The sequence below is a fragment of the Pyrus communis genome, chromosome 5, assembly GCF_041283825.1.
Source record: "Pyrus communis isolate YQ-2024b chromosome 5, ASM4128382v1, whole genome shotgun sequence".
NCBI lineage: Eukaryota > Viridiplantae > Streptophyta > Magnoliopsida > Rosales > Rosaceae > Pyrus > Pyrus communis.
In genome coordinates, this window is record NC_142569.1 from 18,870,846 (window position 1) to 18,893,392 (window position 22,547).

At 37.8% G+C, this 22,547-nt stretch overlaps 1 protein-coding gene across 1 annotated transcript; it reads right to left on the bottom strand.

The window, feature by feature from the left end:
* Positions 1-13,146: 13,146 nt before the first annotated feature.
* On the bottom strand, positions 13,147-21,933 carry LOC137725797 (QWRF motif-containing protein 2). Its single transcript, XM_068464591.2, has 6 exons — positions 18,866-21,933; positions 16,529-16,648; positions 14,847-14,963; positions 14,657-14,746; positions 13,669-13,776; positions 13,147-13,575 (listed from the first exon to the last, which is right to left on the bottom strand). Exons 1-6 carry the CDS (start codon positions 20,330-20,332, stop codon positions 13,495-13,497), a joined length of 1,983 nt encoding a protein of 660 aa, XP_068320692.2. The 5' UTR covers positions 20,333-21,933; the 3' UTR covers positions 13,147-13,494.
* Between the last annotated feature and the right edge of the window lie 614 nt (positions 21,934-22,547).

Sequence of the window (22,547 nt, forward strand, 5' to 3'; positions counted from 1 at the left end):
TTTGCGCAAAACTGTTTTGCGCCACGGCAGTCTATGTTGTGCAAAGTCTCGTTGCATAAAATGTCCTTGCGTGACGCTTAGTTGTTAACATTGCGCAAAATGTCCTTGTGCAACGTAATCTGTCGTGCAATTATTTTTTTGTACTAGTGCTTAAGCGTCAGAATCAGAGTAATCTTAGGAGACGAGTTCAATTGATGTAACTTTACTCTCTTATAGTTAGAAATGCTTTCTTACTTAGCTTAATTATCTTACCCCATCAAATGAGTCAATCCTTTTTGCCTGTAAAATTGTTAATCTAAGATATTAAAATTCTTACGTGGTGCAAATTGAGTAATTATGACCTAACTATGTCTTCTTGTGCTATGTAGGCATGCCAACTGCCAACCGAGTTTGGTCGGGCGAGTAGAATAGATGTGGTTCTGGTACTGTTGAATACGTTGCTGACTTCTATACGTAATCAAGAGATTATGGTTGAGGAAGGAACACGTCTCGGTCTTGGGTTCTAGAACATGAAGACAAGGTTACTAGATCAATGCAAAGTTCAATAACTGGTTCGGCTTTCACTATGCTAAACAAAGGGTAACTTGGAAACATCTCACTATGGCGAGAAGTGAATAAGATGACCTATTTTGGTGAAAAGGTTAGAAACTCTTCATTGGCCGAGACTTGGATAGATAATCAACCAACCATAAGAAGTGTTGTTCACTTGTCCAAATTGAAGATACTTCTAAATTGCCTGGTTCTACGATTGCAGTGCCATTTACTTACTTGAACTGATGGTGTCGCTAATTGCCAACACAGTGTTGTTCACTTATCCGTACTAAAGATGTGTTGGCGAGAATGTGCTAGCTGGGAAGTTAGGATAGTTAATGTCTTTCTCAAAGGTGTGAGAAGGGTTTTCTTAATTGTCTGTTGAGTTGAAATAAGGCTTTAATGTTGTAAAGCATCTTCTATTTTATAGAGCAAGGCTTCCATGATACACAAGCATACCGAGGTAGAGTTCTAATGGGACTGTGCTTGCTCTGCATTTGCCTAAATATTCCTTTATCGTCCTTAATTGAAATTGCATCTTCATCCAGTCTCGACCTCTTTGATTTTCACCAGGACTCTAAACCTAGCCCTACTATGAGGTTTATTCATCTTTATCTGATCATGTAGGCATTCTGATCCTTAGGATGATTTGTATTTATCCAAGGCTTATTTCGATCTTTGGTAATTTCAATTTGTATAGGACTCAACTGAGCCACCCTATACTTAATCTCTTCCTATTCCTACTTTCACAAAGACTTGTGTGAAGTCTAGCTTTAGTTATTTAGCTTTCCTTGTCAAAAGTTGTAAATGATACCACACATGCTCTTAGATTGTTTCTAATTTTTAGCACTCTAGTATGTGTTCATCTTGCTTGATATTAAGTCCAAAGGCTTTGAACGAAGACATTGTATCATCACAAAAGGTTTGATCATTCATAAACAGTCCATGTATAAACCTGTGTTCAACGAATACTTATGCCATTCAATAGATACTCCAAATCTCCCTGTTTGGGGATTGAAATTGTATCCAATCTATTCTACAACGCGCCCCGCAATGAATTGCAAAGGTATGCTCACTTCTCTATTTTTTATGCAAACTTGTCTCGTGTCACTTTTGCATATAATTTTGTGTTGTGGATCTTGGATTTGAGTAATTTGTGTGATAAGGATATTATCATTGATTATATAATCAATCTCTTGCATGAAGATCATGTACATATCTTTGACTTTTGGATAAAGTTTACGATGCAGTTGTCCTTCAATTATTCTGAAAGTTTCTATCCTACCCTTAGATGGGTTGTGCAAAGAGATGGAAATGTTGTTGATGTTTGGATACCAAATAAGGAACAACTAGCAGAATGGTTTCACACTTCATGGACAATCGAAGATTCAAATCTCTTTGATGGTCTGTTGCTTAGTGAACATATTGAATAACTATGCTTCCAAATTGCCTCAGTTTCTGCATGTTCTTTCTTCGACCTATTTTTGTTGTGTATGTCAACAAACTGCATACCTTGTTCCTCATATTTGTCACTTTTATATAGATTAACCTTGGATAATCCTTCAACTGTGATGTCAAAGGTTCTCCCTTACTATGGTTGTTAGCCTCTGAAAAATCATCGTTTCATTTAACAAAACCTCTTATTGTTTTTAGGGCTACGCTTACTTTGGTCATATTTGAGTAGTAGTGACACTACTTACGCCATAAATTGAGCTTAAGTATCAACTCCAATGTAAAACACCACCATCTTCTATATTGTTTTTGTAACGCCCCGAAAATTTATTTCGGAAGATAATTACTATGATAGACCCCAATTAAACTCTTGTTTATTTACTAGCATTAATCGCAATTCTTTTATTTAATTCTTAGTTACTCATAAAATCTATAACCCAAATTATTTACCAAAAACATAAAGTTAATTTTTAAAATTAATCACCCAATTCCTTTTCTTAGACAAATTTTCAACAAAAGATTAATCTCGGTAATTTTAAGGCTACATCTAACTCCTGTTAGACTGCCTACATACCCTTGAAGGGATCAAGCCTTTTGTAGTTCACAATTCATTTCTAGTCCATTCTCGAAAATATTCATGTAGCAGAAATATTCAATATTGAACTTTAACAATCGAATCACATTGAATGGATACTTATTACGGATTTAAAATATCGAATTCTGTGTAAAAAGGCAATATCAGCCCACTAGCCACGCGCCACCGCACGCACCGCCGCCGGTGGCGGTTTCCACCGAATGGAAACCCAATTTTCCGACTAACTCTAAAAATTAGCGGATCGCTGCCATACACCCTCACGGACCACCGTCCGTTTTTCCCCAAAACTACCACCAAATGTCCTTCTAATTTCGGGTGAAAATGGAAGAGAGAGTGGTGAGATGATGATTGGGCATGGGAAACGGTCCAATTTGTTGGAAATCCAATGGAAACCCATCAGAAAATATGTAGGAAACGGGTCGGGTCTCGCAGGTCAAAGGGAACCCAGTTTTCCCCCTCATTTTCTCCTTCCCTCATTTTCTTCCTTTCATCTCTTCCCATTGGTCCATCTTTTTCCTCTCTCCTCCCCCGATTTGGCCAACCTCCCCTCATTCTTTCTCCCAAAGCTCTTATTTCCCCTTTCTCTTGCTGTCATCTGGCAGTTTTTTTTTTTTTTTCAATCCCAGCCATCCATCTCTTTCTTTTCTCCATCACAGCCGTCCATGTGGCGCTTCCAGATTTGCATTCTAGATTATGGTCAAATGACCATTTTGCCAATAACTTCGTTCGTTAATAACTTATTCGTTATAACTACAAATTATGTTCTGTTTGCGCCTACGTGTTCGTATCGTCGAGTACTATGCAAATACACCAAAAGAATAGGTCATACATCTCTCTAAATGATGGTCAATAGAAATCAAAATCCTTGCCTCTAGGGGCATTTTCGTCAACTGACTATTTTAAAATTAATAAAATCTTAAAAGTAGGGACAAGTTATCACCATTTTCTTGCCCATTTTGGTCTTCAAAAGAAAATCAACATTGAGCATCAATGTCACAAATGATGGGCACTTATAGCGCGTTTACTAATCCGTAATCAAATTGAGAGGAATTGAATTGAGAAGAAATTAGATTGATGAGGAATTGAAATGAGGTGAAATCAAAATCAAATTCCTGTTGAAGTTGTTTACTTAAACTATCCGGAATCGAAATACAATTCCATAAAGCTGTTTACTAATTCAGCAAAATCGGAATATAAACTAGTATGATTATTAAAATGTCCTTGTCTCAAATCAAATTTTTATGTACTTTTTTTTTAATAAAATTTGATATAGTATATAATAGTAAGAAAAAATTAAATTTCTTTTTATTTCATAAAAATACTAAAATGATTTTGTTTATTTTTTTTTATAAATTTAAGTATTGACTTTAATATCTAAATTTTCTCGCTCAAGTTGTAGTTTTTTCTCTTCGGCATATGTATGGAATTGTGCATAATGTGAATGAGCATAGAATTATGCTTAGTGAGCTAGAAGGACAAGGAAAGAAATTGTTAGGAGCATTTTTAGAAAAAATAAGTCTAGGTTAAAAGGATAATCTTGGAAATAATGAAAGTAAGTGAGGGCATAAAAGGAAAAAATTATCATTCTGATTGCTTGGGCAATCCAGAATCCAATTACCTTGAATATGTTGGGAATCCAAATCCTCCAATTTCAGGAATTGGATTCCATTTTTTGTGTGGGCCCCACACACTTTTGATTCCTCCCAATTTTAGTAAACATAGATATAATCTGTAATCGGAATCGGATTCCTTATTCTCATTCCGATTTCAGGTTAGTAAATGTGCTATTAATTATCCAAATAGGGGAAGTATTAATCTTTCATCCTCACAAGTATGCACTCACATGCAATGTCATATGTCATCAATTATTTTCCCTCTTGTTAGAAAAAGTTCAAAAGTGTTTTGGATGTGCTTCAAATACATCTTGCACTAACCATATCAAATATCTTGGGCTGCTTACTTCTACATGCCATCTTAAAGTTTCACTTGGCTTTGTCTTTCAAAGTGTGTAGTTTTGTGTTTTGCTTCTTGCTCAATTTATCTTGGAAGTGATGGCTCTTAAATCTAATGGATTATTAAAAGTTTGGCTAGCCTTTAAAAATGTGTTTTGAGCTTCATTGGTTGAGGTTTTGATTTAAAGATTGCTTTCTCCAATCCCATTCCCATATCTTGTCCCATCAAAATTGATCTATGAGCTTGTGTTAATCTATTCTTCACTGTCTAATTGTGGTCTTGAAGGTATGCTATTTGTGAAATGCATTGCATGTTTTAATTTTGAGTCCACATTTATTTCAATTTCTTCTTTTGGGAGGCATAGTTATTAAGGTTGTTCTTTAGTTGCTCTCTATGAGAAATGTCTGCTTGGTTGTTGTTTGTTTGTTGTTTAGGTCCTTCCCTTATTGTGTTATCCTTGTTAAGGCTAGTTTGGTCATCCTTTAGGGTATGTGTCTGGCCTTAAACCCCCTAATTTATTCACATGTATGCTCTAACCAATTGTCAGGTCTCATAAGTACTATGGGAGTTAAAAAGGGTTTTTCAATCTTTGCTCTTCGTTTTTAATTGCTTCATTTTATCTGTTGATTGCTGGTGAATGGCCTAGATTTATTTCACGATATACTAGGGTGTAATTCCTTTTAACCTATCTAGGTTTTTACTAGTCCTCCCTAAACTGCTGTTGAAACTTATTCCTCTTTCAAAAAATTCCCTCTCTCTCTTCCCGATTTTGGTTCACCAAAAATCTAGCCAACCATGTTGAGAAACTCAACTTCCTCTCACCGTTCCCACTATTAGTCTCTCACTCCTTGCGGCACAACTTTTTCAGTCTGCAAGGTTTCCATTTAATTCCTCTTTTGTGAAATCTCCTAGTACCTTCCCTTCAACGCGTGCCAAGAACTTCTTCAAGGTTGTGGCTGCTCGTCAGGTGGTCCCTGAACGGAGAATTCTTTGGGATGACCTGCCTGTGACTGATGTCATTCGCTCTGAGAATCTGGTAGAGAAATATAAATTGGAAATGGTAAATTCTCCTCAACCAATTTTCAGTCTTTCAATGGTTCAGGAGTTTTACTCCAATGTGTCTTCTAAGTTCTCTGAGTTTGGTGGGTCTGTATATGTCTGAGGCATTAAGGTTCATTTCAACCCGTCTATCATTGCTCTATTCTTGATCTTCATGTATCTACTGCTTCTGATATATTTTCTTTTAAATACTGTCACATGTCATTATGATATGACTGCATAAGCATATTTAGATTCATATATTCCTTTGGTTAAAGGTCAGGCATCGAAGTCCCATCTGAAACCATTTTATAGGACTTGGTCGGATTTCAACTTTAGGAATGTTTTAGGTTCATCAAACAATGGTAATCCAACTCTTGAGTCTGCTAGATTTTGTTTGCTATGTTATCGGGGTTAGTTGTCCCTTTTGGGTATATTATATTCAAGTCCATTTTGTCCGAAACTGATCGTCCTAGTAAGCAATAAAGGGGTTCAACTGTTCATCCCTGTTTAATAACCCAATTGTGTGAATGTGCTGGTGTTCCCACGTGTCATGATGATCTTTACCCTAAATCCACCAAAGCCCTTGATAAAGGTGTTATGAACCGGAGCAATGTGATGTGTATCGTTGCTCAGGGTGAACCTCGTCCTCCACCATCACCATATGCCTGTTAGGATAAGAAAATTGTCTTTTTAGAGTCTAAGCTTCAGTCTTTTAGGCAACAATTTGTAGAGTTCAAGTCTTCGATGAGTTATTTTGTTTCATCAACTTATGTCAGTCAATCCCTTGTTCCTCATACTAGCCTACCGTCTTTGAATCTGTCTTCCTTCGTGCCTGAACCCTCTGTGCGTCCTCGTAAGCTTGTTCATGTTCGTTCTATGCATGCATCTCCCCGGTCTCCATCATATTTCTCTGCCACATCTCTTGCACGTTCTAAGGAAGTGACTGTACAAATGACAACTACTTATCCTGTCAAGGGCAAGGGTGTTGCTTCCAATGCTAGTGCTAATCTGTCTTCTCCTATTCCCATGGCCAAGCATATATGGTTTATCTACTCTGATGATGAGGATGATGCTATCAATGGTCCTGAAGAAGAAGAAGTCCATGAAGTGGAAAAAAAGCCTGAAGAAGAAGAAGACCCTGAAGAGGATCCTAGTGAGGAGTTTGTTACTATAGGTTCACCTCTCCATTTAACTGGCTCATCACAATCTGAGGAATTTTAGTATTCTAGGGGAGTATAACTATATAAGGAGCACACATTTTGGGGGAGTTCAGTCTTCATGTCCTTGAACATTTTGTAATATTTTTTTTGTTTCCTAAAACTCCTTGTTATGTTGCTGTTTTGTTTCCATTTGGCAATGCAAAACAAGGTCCCTAAACATCTATTCCTACCTAGTAAGAATTTTTTTTTTTTTTTTTTTTTGTGATGTGGAATGCTTTGGTAACGAGAATTGTACCTTCTTTGCTAGTAAGAATTTTTTTGTGATGTGTTTCATGATCATTGTCATAATGTGCATTAAATTTGTTGCATTGTTCTCATTCACACTTTATCTTGCCCTTCACTTTGTCTTGCCATGAAAATATGGGGAAGAAAAAACATGGAAAAACCATGTGGTCAATGTGGTAATTTCATATATTCTATTTCTTAACCCATGATAAAATTTCACTTTGTTTCTTGCCAAGATTTTTTTTTTTTTTTTTTTTTTTTTTTGTTTTGTTTTGCAAGAGTTGTTACTTGGTCTTCTCCTATTGATTACTGCTCTTTTGAGTGTGGGAATGTGTGACTTTAATTGTAGTTTTTTTGGGAATATTTTGTCAAGGAAAGCCAAATGGGGAGATTGTGAAGTCTAGCTTTAGTTATTTGCCTTTCCTTTGTCAAAAGTTGTAAATGTTACCACACATGCTCTTAGATTGTCTTTTGTTTTCACAACTCTAGTATGTCTTCATCTTGTTGGATATTAAGTCCAAAGGCTTTGATCGAAGACAATGTATCATCACAAAAGGTTTTGATCATTCATATACATTTCATGCATAAACTTGTGTTCCTTCTTGTCTAGTCAGAAAGTCACTACTGTCCAACTATCTGGACACGCTTTTTAAGTCAATCCACATGAGTTTTCTAACAGCTTTGTTCTAGGTTGAAATCTCAACCTTAGATTTGCTTAGATTGAGCTCTGCATCGACAAGTGTCTTTTGTCTTTGTTTGGACAGAAAATTTGGCAGCTCCAATGTTAAAACCTTAGATGCCTTCCTTGTGTCTTTGGCTAGAACATTTTATTGTCTTCAAAAACTGAGTTTGAGCTTTGTGCCTTCTCGTCTAGTTGCACAGCCACAAAACTGTTCTTCTTCATTTTACCTTAAGATCGTTATGTATCTAGGTTGCATTAGTCGTTCAGTTTTGTGTTGTATTCTTGATCTAGTTTGTGAATTGTTTTGCAATTAGATTAAGTTGTGATTATAGTCGGTTCTTCCTTCAAATGTTTGATTGGAGAATCTAACTGGTGTTTTTAAATCCATCATCATCATCATATCATTTGCATTGATCGTGTTGGTTCTCGATGCCACAAGGTGATCAGCTTATGAGGAGCTGCCATTTCGTGAAGACTGTAGGAGTTCATTTTATGTAAGGCAAGGTTGCACAAAGGTAAAGTTGCTCCATAGATACGGATCTATGAATTAAGCATGTGTAGTCTTTGTATGAACCTTTGTTTACACTAGTGGATTGGACTCAGTGGTGAGTCCCTAGTTTTTTAAACTAGAGGTGGGTTTTTTCGGCCAAAAACATCTTATGTTGATTATTGTGTTTATTGGCTTTTATACTTCAATAATTATATATGATATGTGTTCACCATAACCTATCCTTGTAGCTAAGATAATCAACATTAGAATTTGTACTGAAGTATATCTAAGTTAATTGGGATGTCCTCAATATTTCAACGTTTTATATTGATTGCTTCCACTATTGTTAATCTAATCGTTTGAACTTAGTTGACTGGTGTTGCTGACTAGTCAGACAAGTACATATACAGATTTTTAGTGCAGGTTAATCCACCTAGTAGCAATATCAACTTGGTCGACCTGATTTTAGCCACTGGCCTGAAAGATACTAATTGGGGTCGAGAACCATGGTCCTCAGGTCAACCCACTCAGCCCAAGCTAATATTTCAGGCCCAAACATTGCCCTATCGCTTCTGAAACTCTCAACCATAGACATTTAGCCTGAAGGTTTTTAAAAATCGAATATTCTTTAAATTGCCCACTTTCTTGCATTAAATGCCTCGATTCCAGTTTACACTCAAATTTTGCCTCGACTAACATGTTTTTCCTTTCTTATGCCACACATCAGGCTTATACGATGGCTCTTCGAATTTGGCTACTCACACTCCACTATTTTCCAGACTATTTAATCAACCAATGGTCCAGTCTGAATAATCACCAATCCTCTAGTTGGATCGTGCAATGTGAAAGTTGGCCCATGACATTTCAATTTCCCTAGCTGCAATGATTGAAAAACATACCCCCAAGACTTCTTGATTTCTTCCAAGGCTAAACAAATTTTATCTGTGCCAGCCTTGGCCATATAAAACCCAAAATCCCTCATCTCATTTTGAGTTCAAAAACCTAGAACACTAAACCTTGAAAAATTTCAATTTCTTCCGCCTCGCTATTTATTCTTTCTTAATCATAATGGCTCTTAATCAACTTAGCTTTGATTTATGTGAGAATCTCTCTACCGAGCTTAAATTAGCTAGGTGTTCCACTAATTATTTCGTCACTAGACCTCTCATTGCTTCAAAACCTTTTACTCAAATCCTAGATCAACGTTTCACGGGTACAGTCCCTGAGGCATTCATTGCAATGATAAGAACCAATCTTCTTTAATAATTTTTAAAAGGCGACGATTGGTCGAAATGAGAATTCACCGAGCATCAAGTTGCTTGGCCATCAGTTCCCACAACCTGGCCTCATTGGGATGAAAGAATGGAAAAGATTCTTTAGCGATTGTTGGAAATGACTAGGCATCTATGATGCCATCAAACTCTCAATTATCAAGATCGCCGTGGATCGAAAACTTCTGATTGCTGCCATTAAATTTAGGCGCCCGACTTTTAATATGATAATCCTACCCCCTGGTCCTATGCCACCCAAGGTGTTAGATATTACTGCATTTCTTGGCACCCCCTTAACCGATTCATCGATTGACGTCTCTCTGTTGTCACAGATGCGTGAGATTAGTGCGAAAACCCTCTTTGACAAGAAAGCGCTAGAAATTTTATAGACCAAAGACAAGAACATAAACTAGCAACAAAAACACATTACCAAGCTTGTAAAATATTTCCTTAGTTACAAGACCATACTTGACAATATTGTTGCAAAAAGATGACGGATAACTGAAAACAAGAGAACATGAAACGTTCCTTTTCTATTCGTACAAGTTCATTTTCTTCCCAAAATCCATCAAATGCTTGATCGAAAACATGTTTGTGGCAAAAGCATTGGTGAGTGGCCAACAACTTGCCCTTAACCCCTCAATCCTTTCACATATTTTTCAGGGCCTTCATGACGTTGTTGCAGAAGGGATGGAATCACATTAACACAGCCCACTCTGGATTTTCCAATGATGGCTCCAGTCTTACTTTCAGGCCTTTCGACTAGCCTGTCCACTTTTTCAAGCTGATACAATCATGGGGTTCCAGTTAGCACAACTTAAACCAACAGGTCGTCATGCAACAGAAACATTTGGTCACTTGTTCACTATCACAAAATCTGAAGGGGCGAGTGGACAGTCTGCTGCTCAAGGCCATATGCCTATTACTTTCAGTTTGTAGCCCTTTTCTAGGACAAAAAGGCAAATGCCGAATTCTAACTAATATGAGGTTTGTTTCTCCTTATGCGTGATGTCTCTTTCGCGGGCCGACTATGGAGCTCAGGGTTTGAATCGCACATACTGAACTTCTTTGCCCGTTAACTTGGCTATTACAAAGCTTATCCATTTCCGTTGGTCACCCCACGTAATAGTCTTGGTCGTTCCAGGTAAAGCCCGATAGCAGCCACGAATTTTCTAAAGACAAACAAATCTCAAGGACTAATGTTCAAGGGCTTGAGCTTTGGCCATGCTCCCACCATGTAGGTAATGTTCATCTTTTCACAGAATGGTGGACACAATACCTTGGTGATCTATTCGAAGCTCCTGTTGAAGAAATATCAACTAACAATCTACAAGAATGGTCATTCCAAAAGTCTAGAGATGGTATGTTTGACCAACCTTTATTCTTTTGGTCACTATTCCTGCTATTAACCCCACTCATTAAACTATGATAGGTAATTCACAAAAAAATGCCCAAGCGTCATTCTCCCTTGGCAAGTCAAAGTACTTTGTGTCGAAAAAGGCCCACTAATCCCTCATGTCCTCGCCTCCCCTTGAATGCGTAGACCAAGGAAACAAAAGCAACCTCGTCATTCAGACATCATGAACCAGTACCGGAACGACAAAGGCCATCGGCTCGGCCGGATCAAAACTTGACACTAAATATTTTCGATAAACAAGGCATCTGGCCAAATCGAACTGATCAATAAATTGGCCCGCTATCTAACCCCTTCTCATTCCAAGTAGAGACCATAACTATACCCCATATGATTTCTCAGAGAGATAAACTTTTGTCAAATGAAGCCTTACTAGAGGGTGCCTCGTCGCCAGGGAATAGAGGACACCAATCTCCTTTGTTTGCGCTTTCTGCAATTTACTCTTTCCTTTGGATGTTTGTACTTCTTGCTCGTTCATCTTGGATGGCTAGCACTGCTAAAACGTCACAAGATCCTAATGCTCTAATCATCTTCAAAGAGATAGTAAGCTGCTTAGATAAAGATGCCATCGATGGTGCATATCTCGACCTGGTTGGAAATGCTTGCATGACCTACCAATAAAAAAAGTCTATAAATTAGAAGACATGAAACATCTTCTAGCCTTGCTAGAGAAAACTCAGTTTTTTTCTGAAGCTTCAAAGCTCTGCAGGCTGAAAATGAACATGAACAAGCTTTGAATCAGCATAATGTTGTTTTGTCACTCTTGAGATGACCTCTTTAGGTGAAAAAGTTAGAAACTCTTCACCAACCGAGACTTGAATAGATAACCAAGTAGTGTTGTTCACTTGTCAACGCAGTTCATTTATCCAAACTGAAGGTGTCACTGGTTGCCAATGCAGTGATGTTCACTTATCAAAATTGAAGATGTGTTGAAGGGAAAGTTAGGATAGTTTTTTTCTCTAAGGTGTGAGAAGGGTTTCACGTAGAGCAAGAGTTTTTGCATAGTGTGTTTTGAGTTTTTTGTTGAGTTGAAAGGGGCTTCAATGTTGCAGAGCCAACCTATACTTAATCTCTTCACATTCCTATCTTCACAAGGACTCAGTCGAACTGATCATATTCATAGACTACAAGCCAATTAGCCTAAAGGATACTCATTGGACCGAGAACCGTTGTCCTCATGTCAACCCATCCCAGCCCAAGCTGTTATTTTTAGCCCAAACAACAATGTAGGAGGTAGATTTTCGATATAGAATATGATAGTTTGTAATTTGTAGAAGATAAGTCAGTAAAAATATAGTCTTCAATTTCTAGCCGTCTCGGCAATTCTCATTATTTGTTTTTTGATTACTTAAATAATATTCGTAATTTATATTTGTTCATCCGTTTGATACTCTGATTTTTAACTATCAATTATGAAAATAATTCAAAACACTAGAGCGTAAAATATAGTTAAACCTAAAATACAATAGAATAGAAGTTAGAGCAAGAACCAAATTTAATAAATTTGTAATTGAAAAAACTATAATCATATTTGAGCATTTTGTATAACAAATAACAAATGAAACATATTCAAAGCTAATAAGTACCTAATTAAGTGTATGTGAGGCAGTTAAACAAGTCACGAATTTTTTAGATCGGATTCGAAATGTGCAAATTCATTACAATTCTATCAAATTCTTTTATGAGTATTTTGAATTTCAATATTTTGATTTCGAATTTGAATCGGATGAAATATTTTAAAACTTTTCAGCTCATAGTCGGTTGGAAATCGTATTTTCTAATCCAAATTGCACCCCTTATCCGAGGTTATAAAACTGACAGTTTCAGTTTGTCCTTTGTGGGAGAAGGGCTAGGAGTCCAAATTAGCAAAAGAGGCAATTGGGTGTTAATGGTGGCCGTCACATGATCACATCCTCATGTGCTGGAACTTTAACGTGGGATGTCGTTGACCCGAATAGTCAAACTAAGTCCAACGTCTGCTTCCCAGATGACTCCTATCCTCCCATTAGAAGCTTTGTGCGCACAGTGGCTAGCATGTGGGTGATCTCGAGCCGTAGGATACGACGGGCACAGTTGGTGCATTTGCTTAAATAATAGAGTTCGAAAGAGGAATGATAGGATCAGTCGCGTATGATCGCTTAAGTTAATCACAACCGTTTTTACTTGATCTCACAAACATGAATAACTAAGATCAACTCGTGCGCGTGACATATAATGATGGCATTGGCGAAATAATGAATAAACGAGCAAAATAAGAGGCACGTAGAGAGGGTAGAAAGAATTACCACAAACTACTTGATTAAGTGTAATCAGCAGAACATTACATATATACACACATACATTTCCTTTTGGCCTAAAGGAAAGAAAAGAGTGCTTGTGTACAGCTAATTAGTGAGAGGGAACAGCCCTTTTCTGTATTCTTCAGATACAACGGCACATGAGACGAGATACTTGACGCAGAAGACCACAAACAGGTTCCAAAAATGCCAAATGCCAATGTCGGAAGCCAAAACTAGCTACTTGATCGATCCTTATTACCTCTGCTGCCTCCACCCGGTGGAAAAGGAAAGGTTCGTGTAATATGTTAGCATTAGGAGTGAGTAGTCAAATAAGATCAGCTCTACACACGTGTTGTCAGGCTTCGGATAGTTGGTACACGTTGCAATTGTATTATATGCGTTCTCAAGCTACAATCCTTGACCTGTTACATTGGATAAGAAAGCAATTCAAAAACCGGGAGGATAAATGTCAGAGATTGGAAGGAGAACGAAGATGAAAACGATGGGCAGATTACCTGCATGGCGGATAATGTGGACAAAAAATCTTTGCATTGTTCAAGCACAACCCGTTCTGTTGCAGTAACCTTCATAAGTTCACACAACAAGGAATTCATTTCCTCCACCTGCAAAAGGGAAAGTGCTTCAGAAACTTCCTTAAAACAGTTTCGACTTCTTTGCAGATTGTTAAGCTATTCATAAAGAGGTTACGTAGACACATCTATCTACCAGGAATCAATAGATAACATGCATAGAGGCTAGGTGACATGCCAGAATCAAACCTCACATGCTGTCAAAAAACAAGAGTGATCCGGCTGGGGGTGTGGATTACTATCAGAACAGGAAGCGACTGTTGTAGCTCAATCCAATTGCCTACGTTTTGTAATCTAAAAAACAACATAAATGACCTAGGTGTTGCAATGGAGAAGAGAGACTTTTAATGGCTTTATTTAATAAGAAATTTGGTTTAGGTCAATAATAATTTCATATCTTGGCATAGGTCAATGGTCATTTCATTTTCTAGCATATGTCAACTGCAACAATTTTCCTCTTCAATTAATATTTCGGCATAGGCCTGGTCATTTCATTTTCTAGCATAGGTCAACTGAAACAATTTTCCTCTTCAACTAAGGTACTAAAAAAAAAATTCGCCTCCAACAAAAGGCAATACCACTTGCTAAACTTTTTCATTGACCTAAAAAGCACAAAATGTTGATCGACTCAATCCTAATGCTGAGAAAATTTAGTGACCTCAATCAAATTACCCCTTTATCTAAAAGGATATACCTCAATACCATTTTGTTTCACCAAAATGAAAAACTTGGTTATAACCTGGGCTAATGTTCAGAAACAGTGACTTATTTATTACCATTTTACTTCTAAACTTAGAACTTATAAGCAAATGGTAGGAACAGGATGTTAATGTAATGTTTTTGTGAAATGTTTTAAATGAACAGTGACATCAACCAAGGAAAGTAAGATTCAAGAGAGACAAAAATAGCTTACCTTTGATGAAAGATAGCATATCGAGGATACCATTGTCTGCATCACATCAGCTGCCGAACCCACAGCTTCTTTCAGCTTTTGAAAGTCAACCTAGCACAAAATTAGCATTGTCAGTCTTTTGAACAGTAATGGCTCCTTTAGTCCTTTGATGTGCCCTTGATTAAATTAAGGGTAAAAAGAAGCCACATACCATTGCTTTTCCCACAACTGGAAGACGGAGAGTACTGGCCTGCAAAGCTTCAGTTGCTCCTAGCAAAGAACTAGAGTGATCTTTTTCCAGAAGACCCCATTCTTCCAAACAACTAATCTACATTCACCAACCACAACAAAACTTCAGTCATTATCAAGGACAGGATAAATAACAAAACAAACAGTAGATGCCTAAAAAAAAAGAGGCTGTACGTATTTAATAAAACACTCGCAAAATCATGGTGTGACTATATTATATAGCTATCATAGGTTTACCGAGTGTATTCAGTTGTAATCTTAACAAGAAAATAATTTGGTACGAAAGAAATAGTATTTCATGATAACATACAAACTCAGTAGATAAGCTTTATTTGGAAAGACAATAACTATTATACATGCAGATACGCGCCCACAGGGAACATCCCTGAGGACCTTCGGATGCTCCTTCATCAGCACCTACATTGACAGTAGTGGGTTGACTTATTTTTGTCCATCTTCTGCATTCGATGGACCAGATTTGAGATTGACATTTCAAACTCTGTAGCTCTGGCAAGAACACAAGGTCTAGAGCATATAAGCATCATTTAATGGCAATCAATTGAGGCTAACAGGACCTCAACCAAGGTTAATATTAGTAATTATGCAAGCCCTTGTTATGCCAAAACAGTCTAGTCTCCCTTTCTGATATTTCACATTGCCTTTGCAGACGATATTTGCATGTCTTCCTACAGAAGATTTGAAGATGTAGCACTGTCTTGACAGAAAACATATTATTTCACTAATAACTTTCCCTCTCCTATAGTATGCCCCAACTCCTAAACACCTCTGTTTTTACCGGAAATAAGCTCCTCTTATATGAGAGACCTAATTGACCCTAAGCCCTAAGCTAGCCAGAAGTAAAGTTTATCAACAGGTGTTTTACAATAAAAGGTTTTGAGTAACAAAAAGAATAAGATAACACCCTCTACCATCACCAATGTCAATAAAGAATAACCCATTCCCATTACAATGAGCATACATCCTTAGGAATACTATTATGATTATAAATTTAAAAAAACAAGAGCATTTTTAAGAAATTTTGATCCTCCTTCTTGGTTATCAGAAATCTGGAAGCTAACACATACAAAAAGGTTCCATATAAACACCAAGTTAGCTCTAACCAAACAGCTACTTCATGTAGTAGGACAAAGAAACTTGGACTTGGCGAAAGATTCTTTTCAAAATTATTCCTTTTATTGGATGACTAAATACAAAGCATTGAACTTGAACTAATCAAGGTACAAGTTAGTAAGGATTTATTAGAGGCAATCATATCAACACTGTCTTGGTAGTGCTTTTTGGACATCCGCACAGATTAACGAAAGAAAGAGAGTGGCACTAATCCAGAAGGGGGTAAAGGTAGCAACACTGATGGTATCAGTTCTTCTTTGAATATAGACAGTCAAAAGTTCTAACAAGGAGACAACAAAGTGGACGAAAGGTTTTGGTTGATTGAAAGCCAGCACAAAACTTAGTTACATCTCAGAAACATGAATCTATTAAAGAAATGAGTTTAGCATTAGAAAAAAAATTTGCTACCACCACCATATTATGTACTATTACATTGCGGATGCCAGTCAATGGCATATGTTAGAATGGAGCAGAAAGTAAGTGCTATGAAGATAATTAATCTCTGAAACTTACTTGTCCTCTGAGGATAGAAGTTAACTTCAATTTTTGCCTCAACAAGAGTAACTTGATCTTTTTGAGTGTGACAGAATGTCGGAGCTCTGAAGTTGTTACCCATGCATTCCACATGTTTTTCTGGCACCGAAGAAAATGCAAATTTAGATATAAGATAATTTATGTAAACAGTAACCAACCTGACCATTTTGCAACTAACTTATTTCATCAAAAGACACATGCAAACTGTCAAAAAAAATCAAAACCAGACACAATGTAAATATATGGATGGTTCATATAGAAACAAAGAAATCACCAAATGTAAGTGAAAAAGCATACCGGCTTGTAGAATCTTACATTCAGCCAAGTTCAAACTTTCAGACAAGTTGAAGTAAAAAAAAAGTTACAGAAAAGAAAAATACTTCAACATGTAAGGGTATGAGCAGCATTTTCAAACAAATGTACAAGAAATCATAAAATTGGCAGACAGATAATTAGACGAGGGACCTAATCCAAAAGAGAACCAAAAACAAAATAAAAAATGAAAACGGTAGAAGTTATTCTAATAAATATAATGGGATGAGGGCAAAGGACAGAGATCTAAATTTCCAAAATCAAACCATTTCAAAAATAGATCGCACTTTATTAGTTTCTAAATTGAGTTGAGATGCAATATGACAGATGCTCATTAATTTGATACATTAACTTCACTTTTCTCACATGAATCATACAGTTCTTATCACCCCTCTTTAAATGTATCTGCTTTTTCTACATACATAAACCAACATCAATCACTTCCGAACAAGTTCTCAGCATCAACAAGAACTGATGCATAGGAAACTATTAAAAATAACCCCACAACCTTATTCTTCACTCCTAATATTGAGTCTGTTCAATTCCACAGTGACTTTTACAAGAATGAAGTAATCAAGTGAGACATTCTCCGACAGCAAAATCATTAACGAGACATTGGTTCTGGATTGGTTTGCATGACCACGCCAAGAAGTAAATCTTATAATGTCTTGCATAACAAATCGTCAGGTAAGTGCTTCATTTGACTTCATCCGACAGAATTTTTTTCAAGTTTCACTGTATAAGAAAGCACTTGGGAAACTGATGCCATGAGTTCAGATATTTATTTGATGTGAGTTTAGAATATGAATCAATCTCGTAAAAAGTACTAAAAACACCGATGAAGCCCTAAAACATGACAATACTCCAATTCATGGAGTCTATGAAACTGAAAGAGAAAATAATTCTTCAATGCATGCAAGGCAAAGCCATCCATAGTTTTTATCTCCATTCTAGACAAATTGGTCAATAAAAATCACTTCAAAGACTTGACAGATCACCTTTCGATTTTCACTTTCCTAAACTATTCACTCCACAAGTTCCCAATTGCAGCCGCACAGTTTTTTTTTCTTTTAAGTAATAACCAATGACAGTGACACCCTTCATTTAAGATTTGACCTCCATTCCTTGTATTTCCCAGACTCCATCTGTATTAATATTACATATCCTTTTATTTGTATCTCCCATGCTTAATTAAAGTTCAGAAATGAACTAATATAATGGCATGCTCAAGCTGAACAAAGAGACATCCTCTTCAAGAAGAAAAAGAAAAAATAAAAACCAAAAGGCACCAAAAGGAACCTGCCACAAAATAATTAAGCTGAAAGAGAAGTTAGCCTTCTCATTGTAATTATTAGGGAAACGAAACACTAGTCAGAAGTATATACAATGTTGAGAGTGCAAATACCACATTGGGGAATCAAACCCTTGCCTAACAGTTTAAATGATCTGGGCATTTCCCTCCTAATGCCAATTGGCTTTGGGTTAAATGCTCACATTCTAATCTGGTACCAAACCAGGGTACCATACGTTGAGCCAAACAGCCCACGTCACCTAATATGTGTTGTCCACATCCTAGACTTGAAGACCCCACACTTGCGGGTGTGTGCTTGAGAGTGTGAATTTCACATGGGGGAATTAAAGCCTTGCCTAAAGTTTATTGACTTAAGCCTCTCCCTCCTATTGCCAGTTGGTTTGGGTTGGATGCTTTCACATTCTAATATGGAATACATAGACCACAAACATCAACATACTAAGTAGATAGTTGCCAATTGGTTTTCAATTGGATGCTCACATTCTAATATGGAATACATAGACCACAAACATCAACCGTGCTACTTAGATAGAAATGGATATAAGTTTAGTACATAACGAGGTGAAGTATACATGGATAACAATATATAGGAGTCTTATGACCATCCAAAAAAAAAAAAAACAAATTCATGGACAAACACTACTGAAATAAAAAGATAGAAAGCAATGCAATTTATAGCACTGAGATCATACCTCGGCATTTCGTCTCTGCACCATGAAGGTAGCATCTGATCTTGCATTTACAAACCGCCATTGCAGATAACGGTTATACAGAAGCCTGAGCATGTGTGCATCGACAATCCTATCTTCCCCCATCTTCCCTCTCCGAGTGTCAACAGAAAAACTGAGGATTGAAGGGGCAGGACCAGAATAACTCCTATTCAAGGTACTTTCAACACTACTTCTCCGAGAAGGACTATAACCCCTTGATGGTGACATTGATGAAGAAGTCCAAAGCTTACCCGGCGAAGCAGGCCTAGTTGGTCCCCTAGTGGGGGAAGCCATTGTCCGGGGAGACGATGATAATGGGACATCACCATTAAGCCTTTTCGATTGAGATTGAACGAATTTTGCCCCTGCTCTAGACACAGGGGTTGTTGATAAAGGCGAACCAGGATCCTGCAACCGCCTCAACCGGCTATTAGTCTCCTGCCAAAACCTTGCTGACACTGCAATGCCACGGGGTAAGGTTCGACCCTTTTCGGCACCACCAGCATCCTGCACACCTGAAGTGCTACCAGAAGAAACACTGTCTGTATCAGAAGCAGTGAGATCAGACGGCACGGAGGATTCATGGGCAGAATTAGCATCTGGGTTTTGCCTAGCATCCTTCAGAAGCTCAGCATTCCCCAAATCCAAGCACAATCTACCATCGAAAGACGCTCTTCTGCTCTCATCAATCATGGATTGCTGCAGTGTTCGACCCACAATCCCAGATCCAATCCCACTGAGCTTCCTGTTGTCCGAACTGCAGTCCATGCTCCTGGACAAGTTATTAGTCCCACCCAAGCTCAATTGTCTAGTCCTGGCCGGCCACCGGTGCTGATCAGATGGCTTAGAATTCTCAGCTTGATCTCCTCTCACAGGGGTCGACCGGCGTCTCTCAGGCGTGGCCTTCCTCGCGGCAGTCCCACTAGGCGAGGCTGGAGTCTTAGTCTTGCTAATCGGAAGCGAAAAGGCCTCACCTTGGAACGAAACCGACAAGCTCCGAGTGGAAGTGACCAAAAGCCGAGTTGCAGCAGAGACTTCGGAACCGGCATTGCTCACCCGAGCCTCGGGGAGGCCAGCGGAGGTCCGAGGAGTAATGGGTCGCCGCCGGTCCGCCGATTGAGCCCGTTTCTGAGCCGGAACAGGGGTCGAGTTCGAAGCCAAGTTTATGGACCTTGAGAGCAACGGAGATGGGCATCTTCTGGAAGACGCAGAGGACGAGACCGTAGAAGTCGAGGTCGAGGTCGAAGAAGAAGGCGAAGGAGACATGTATTTCGACGAGACTTGGCGGCCTCTGGGTCGCCTCTGAACGAAGCCATTGTCTTTCTCGGAAGGTAAGAGAGGAGGCCTTGATGGGTTTTGGAGATGGGGCCGTGAGCGGTGGCCCGATGAGGTTTTCGGGTTAGACGGCGGGTCGGTCGGAGCTGCTTCGGAAATGGCAGCCACCATCATAGGGACAGTTCAAATCCTCCTCACATTGCCTCTCAGAGATTGAATTTTTGCGAACCCACCATGCAGCAATGCAGATTTATAAAGTTGCAGGAGAAGGGTAAATTCTGAGAGGAAAAGCAGTGCGCTTTGCTATCTCTGAGTTGTGGGTTGAAAGAGAGAGAGAGAGAGAGAGAGAGAGAGAGAGAGAGAGTAGGTAAAGGGGAGAGGTGAGATTTGGGACTGTACGAGAGAGTATGGTGGAGTGAGTGTGCGTCCGGGAGAAAAAAATGAGAGAGTTGAGGAGGTGGGGCTTTTTCTTTTCCGGGTTTGGGAAATTTTTTACTGAGAAACTTTGGAGGGACGCTAACGCTACGTGCTTATGTTGATTTAATTACGTTTTAGACTTTTTATTTTTTTTATTGATTTTTATGAGTACAATTTCTCCACATGTGAGATTTATGGGATTTTGTTCAAGGCCAAAATTTTCGAAATTGGTATTTTTTTTTTTTATACAACAATATAGGTTGCTCGGAAATTTGTGTGTTATGTTTACTCATTGTTGCTTTAGAACTTGTGGTTTCAATTTTTGTTAGTTTTACTTACGGGGTTTACTTCTACTATTCTAAATCTTCTCTTTGAGAATAAAAATTCTTAATATTTTATTATTCTCTTCGATTGAATTGAAATTCTCGGTAAGATTTTTATTGAGACCCATTATATGCACCCTATCTTTAATAATGTACGTATTCTTTTCGTTTGCAATGAATATTGTACCTTTTTTCAAAAAAAGAAAAAACTCGCATACATGATAAATGGGTGTAAAAGATCCTTCATTTGCACCAGATGCCGGTTGGCTCTAATGTTTTTCTTCTCATCCTTGTATATTGGCCTTTAATTCTACTAAACAAAAGCTCCCATAATTATTCAGGCAACTGCACAAAATAATTAGTTAGTATCTAATTCTACTCTATTTGTGGAGCAAAATAAGTTTCATAATGGTCAATTAATAATAATGTATAATGATTATATAAGCTGCACAATCCTCTATATGAAGTAAATACATACAAATAGGAATGAGCTAGCTAACCTCCATGAAAACAGCATTCAAGCAAAAACCAAAGTGGTTGATGACATCAATTAATGATCCTTAAACAAAGCTAGAGGGTGACCAAATTGCAGTGTGTCATTTTTGCAAGCTAAGTCATTTAACCCATTCTATAGCATTAGTTTTGTACACAGAGAGAGAGAGAGAGAGAGAGAGAGATGCCACATCTTTTTCAGTCACTCTCAGTTTTTATAGTTATGCCTTTGCTTTCAACATATGCCCTCTCTTCTTATAAACCCTAGACTTTTCTGTGGGTAAATATTGATATCCCAAATCACCACTGCATTAGATCTCAGAAGAAATTGGATGGTCCGAAGGAAAATTAGTTAATCACTTGTGGTTAAATTATCCCATCTACCTAATAATTTCCCTTTCAAGTGAAAAAGCAACAAACAAAATATGAACAGTGTAACCAACTTTTCTCTCATCTTCAAGAATTGCTATTTCACATTCGCTTTCTTCTAATTCAGAAGAATTTAGCAATAGTTGATATAATCCTAAAATGATAAAGTGGAATGAAGTTACTCTACCTAAATGATAGAGATTGCAAGATGCAGCTCCACCTCAACCAATTCCAAAAAGAGAACCTAGCCATATAAATCAATACAAAGATGGAGACGTTGAAGCACAATTTTCTACGGATAGGATGGCTAGATTAAGCGTTGGTTTCTTGATTAAACGCTGATTCTTTAAACGCACCAAGACCCCTCTTTTCAAACAAATTCATTTAGAAGGCAAACAACAAGGTCAAACTCTTATGAGCAAGATCATGAGGGAGTTGTTCTTGAAGGTCTTAGGTAAACTCGTGCAGAAGTTCAAATCCCGTTATATAAGGTAGAATCCTTAGAAAGTATTGCTCCATTAAGAAACCCCCCTTAACCAGAACCATCATGGTCAGATGTTAAATCTAAAGTCTGTGCCGTACCTAAGTTTGAAATTGATAAAAAAAATTCATGAATTAGATTATAGTGTGAAGAACACTAAAAAGAGAAGGGTTTAAGAAAACTTATAGTTGTGGAAAACACGCATTCCTTCATAAAAGCTCATTTTCAATTTATGAAAGAAATGAAGTTTAATGCAAGGTTCTTTACTTGGCATGAGTGGTGTGCTAAGAAATGGAAGTTCCTTGAA